This window comes from Pygoscelis adeliae, unplaced genomic scaffold (assembly GCF_000699105.1).
Source record: "Pygoscelis adeliae isolate BGI_AS28 unplaced genomic scaffold, ASM69910v1 Scaffold373, whole genome shotgun sequence".
Lineage (NCBI taxonomy): Eukaryota > Metazoa > Chordata > Aves > Sphenisciformes > Spheniscidae > Pygoscelis > Pygoscelis adeliae.
Window position 1 is genome coordinate 86,414 of NW_008824370.1, and position 2,602 is coordinate 89,015.

General features: G+C 63.6%; 1 protein-coding gene across 1 annotated transcript in view; it reads right to left on the reverse strand.

The window, feature by feature from the left end:
• SND1 (staphylococcal nuclease and tudor domain containing 1) overlaps window positions 1-2,602 on the reverse strand; it is a gene marked incomplete at its 3' end in the record, with an annotated part of 76,699 nt that overhangs the window by 56,751 nt on the left and 17,346 nt on the right. The window contains exon 2 of the mRNA XM_009320087.1: window positions 1,729-1,849. Within this exon, the coding sequence (XP_009318362.1) occupies window positions 1,729-1,849 (121 nt within the window). The remainder of the gene's footprint in view (window positions 1-1,728; window positions 1,850-2,602) is intronic.

Consider the following 2,602-nt stretch of genomic DNA (forward strand, 5'->3'; position numbering starts at 1 on the left):
CTGGGTCACCCTCGCAGCAGCCACAAGCTGCTGGTGGGAAGGGGGTCCAGGCAGGGCTATTGCCCACCACGGGCCATGCTGACCCCGGCCACGTGCAGCCGAGCCTGAAAACCTCTGAGGACAGAGCTCCAGCCTCCCTGGGGAGCTGCACGGCTGTGAACGCACCTGCTGAGCCTCCGCAGCCAGGAACCAGGAGCCAGCAGCGATGCTGGGCTTTCTGGCCATGCAGCAGAGCTGATAGCTGGCAATCCTCGTCCTGCCCAGCCACAGGCACCAGCAACTCCTGCTGCAGACCCAGAGGGAGCCTCTCCCCCAAATCGTGGGCCACCTCCTTTCTCCCTGGGCCTCCGGCACTTGCTCCATTTGTGCCGTGCTGCCTCGGGACAAACCCCATCTGCGGCGGCAAGTCCCGGCCGTTTGCTGCTTGAACCAACCTCCCGCTTCCACTGCAGGAAAGGCCCCGAGCACCACAGCGATGCCGGGATGTGCATCTGGAGACAAGGATGCCTTGAGTGAGCGGGTGCTCACCCTCTCCAGTCTGGCCCCGTACAGCCGAGCCGTGAGCAGCAGAGTCCACAGGGACATGGGGCCGAGGGCACCCGACCCCCTAGTCTGCACTGGAGCTACCCCAGGGGATGCACACCCAAAACTCAGCAGCCCCTGAGTTCCTTTACAGCCCCTTGCACACGCCTGGTCCTTCCCTCCTTCCCCCAACTGCAACGAGTTACCCCGCTGAGCCTCCCATGGGAGAGGAGGCTGCCAGGGAGCTCTGGTTGAGCCTGACCTACACCCTGGTCGTATCCCAAATATCCCAGTCGTGGGGCTGTCCCGGCTCCGCACCGACTCTCTGGTGAGCACAGAGGTGCACTGTTCGCTCAGCGCATCCCCTGCCCCGTGCTGAGCCGGTGCATCCGTCTGCCCCGGCAACCCTGAGCCGGGTGGCACTGGAGGACAAGCTGGGTCCTGGTGAGCACCCGCTTCCCAGGAGCCCACCCGCACCGAGTGGGTCTCGTCCCCCTTCTTGAAACCCAAGGGCACGGGAAGTCTAACCAGGAGCTAAGCCCAGCAGAGCAGAGTGCAGTCTGGCATCGTGCTCACCACGAGAAGGGACCTAACCGGAGCCAAAGCCCACCTGCACCAGCACCAAAAGGCCACCCTGCCCCAAGCTGCTCTGAGCCACGGAGAACGCTGCCTGCAGGCACTGCGCAGCGTTTGGGCTGAGCGGCTTCGCTCCCGGCGCTCTGCCGCATCCTCAGGGGCCACAGGTAAGCTGGTTCCTTTTGGGAGATGTCAATCAGCCAGAGATGAGCCGGAGATTTATAACAACAAAAAGGATGGCAAGGGGAAACCTGTGGGAATTCACCTAACGCCACAGCCTGCATCCGTGTGCTGCGGTGCATCAACCAGCGGCTGCAGCTCCAGAGAGCACGGCCGTGCTCCGGCTCTGCGTAGCCCTGCCGTCAGCTGGGACCGTCGCTGAGCATCGCTCCCCTCCAAAAGCTAGTGCTCCACCAAAAAGCGGGCGTGCATCCTTCCGCTGCCGACACCGCATCCCAATCCAACCTCTCAGACAGCAGCTCTGGCTGCGAGCACCGCACGCTCCTGCTGCATGCTCCGGCTAAGAGCACCACACACTCCCACCGCACGCTCCAGCTAAGAGCGCCGCACGCTCCCGCTGCGCACTCCCCACCAGCCCTTTTGGTGCCCGACGGACCCCTTTGCGCTCACCTTTCCCCAAGTACACCATCCCGTACTCCCGGCCTTGCGGAGTCTTGTACTCCACGGTAAAGCAGACCTCCTTCCCGATCAGCTTCTTCCGCAGGAACTCACGAGCTGGGAACCCCCAGGGCTGGAGGGAAAGAAGTCGATGTGAGACGATGGATCAAATGCAGCCAGGGAAGCCCAGAGCCTCCCCGCCCTGGGGAACTCATGCTCTCCTCCATGTGCGCTGCATTAGTCCAGGACCGCGCTGGAGTCTGTTTGCAGCCCACGAGCTTGCAGAAGAACCAACCCTGTTACTCCACAGGAGGAACACCCCCTCTCTCCCCCTCCATCCCTCCCAAAGCGGTCACGGTTGGTTTTCCAGCCGGCCTCGTGCTCCCCGAGCACAGCCAGATGCAGCCAGCCGAGCCTGGGAAGGCTCCTGGGGTAGAGGGAGCAGGGCTGGAGCTGCGGCAACATGGGGGGCTGGACCAGCCCCAGCTCCCAGGGACACGGCAGGGGCTCCTCCGGCTCCCGCCCAAGGCTGTGGCAAAGGAGCAGAGCGGGACCAGCGCAGACCCCGTGCCTGGCTGGGAGAAGCAGGCTCTCGCGTCCCCCCCGGCACCTCCCCGCACCGCGGCACGAACGCACCGGAGCCCCGGCGAGCTCAGCACCACTCCACCGCAGCAGGTGGGTGGGGAACACGGTCCGGAGGAGAGAACATGACGTGCTCATAAACAATTAGCAAACCTGACAGGCATAATTTTTTAAAAGAGTGACATTTAAAGGCTGAAGCAGTGTTTAGAAGACAAACTCCCCAGGGAGAGCAATTAGCTGCCAGCGCTCTGCACCACCCCCGGGGCTGGGAGGATAGGTGGCCGGGGCTGGGCTCCCTCCGACA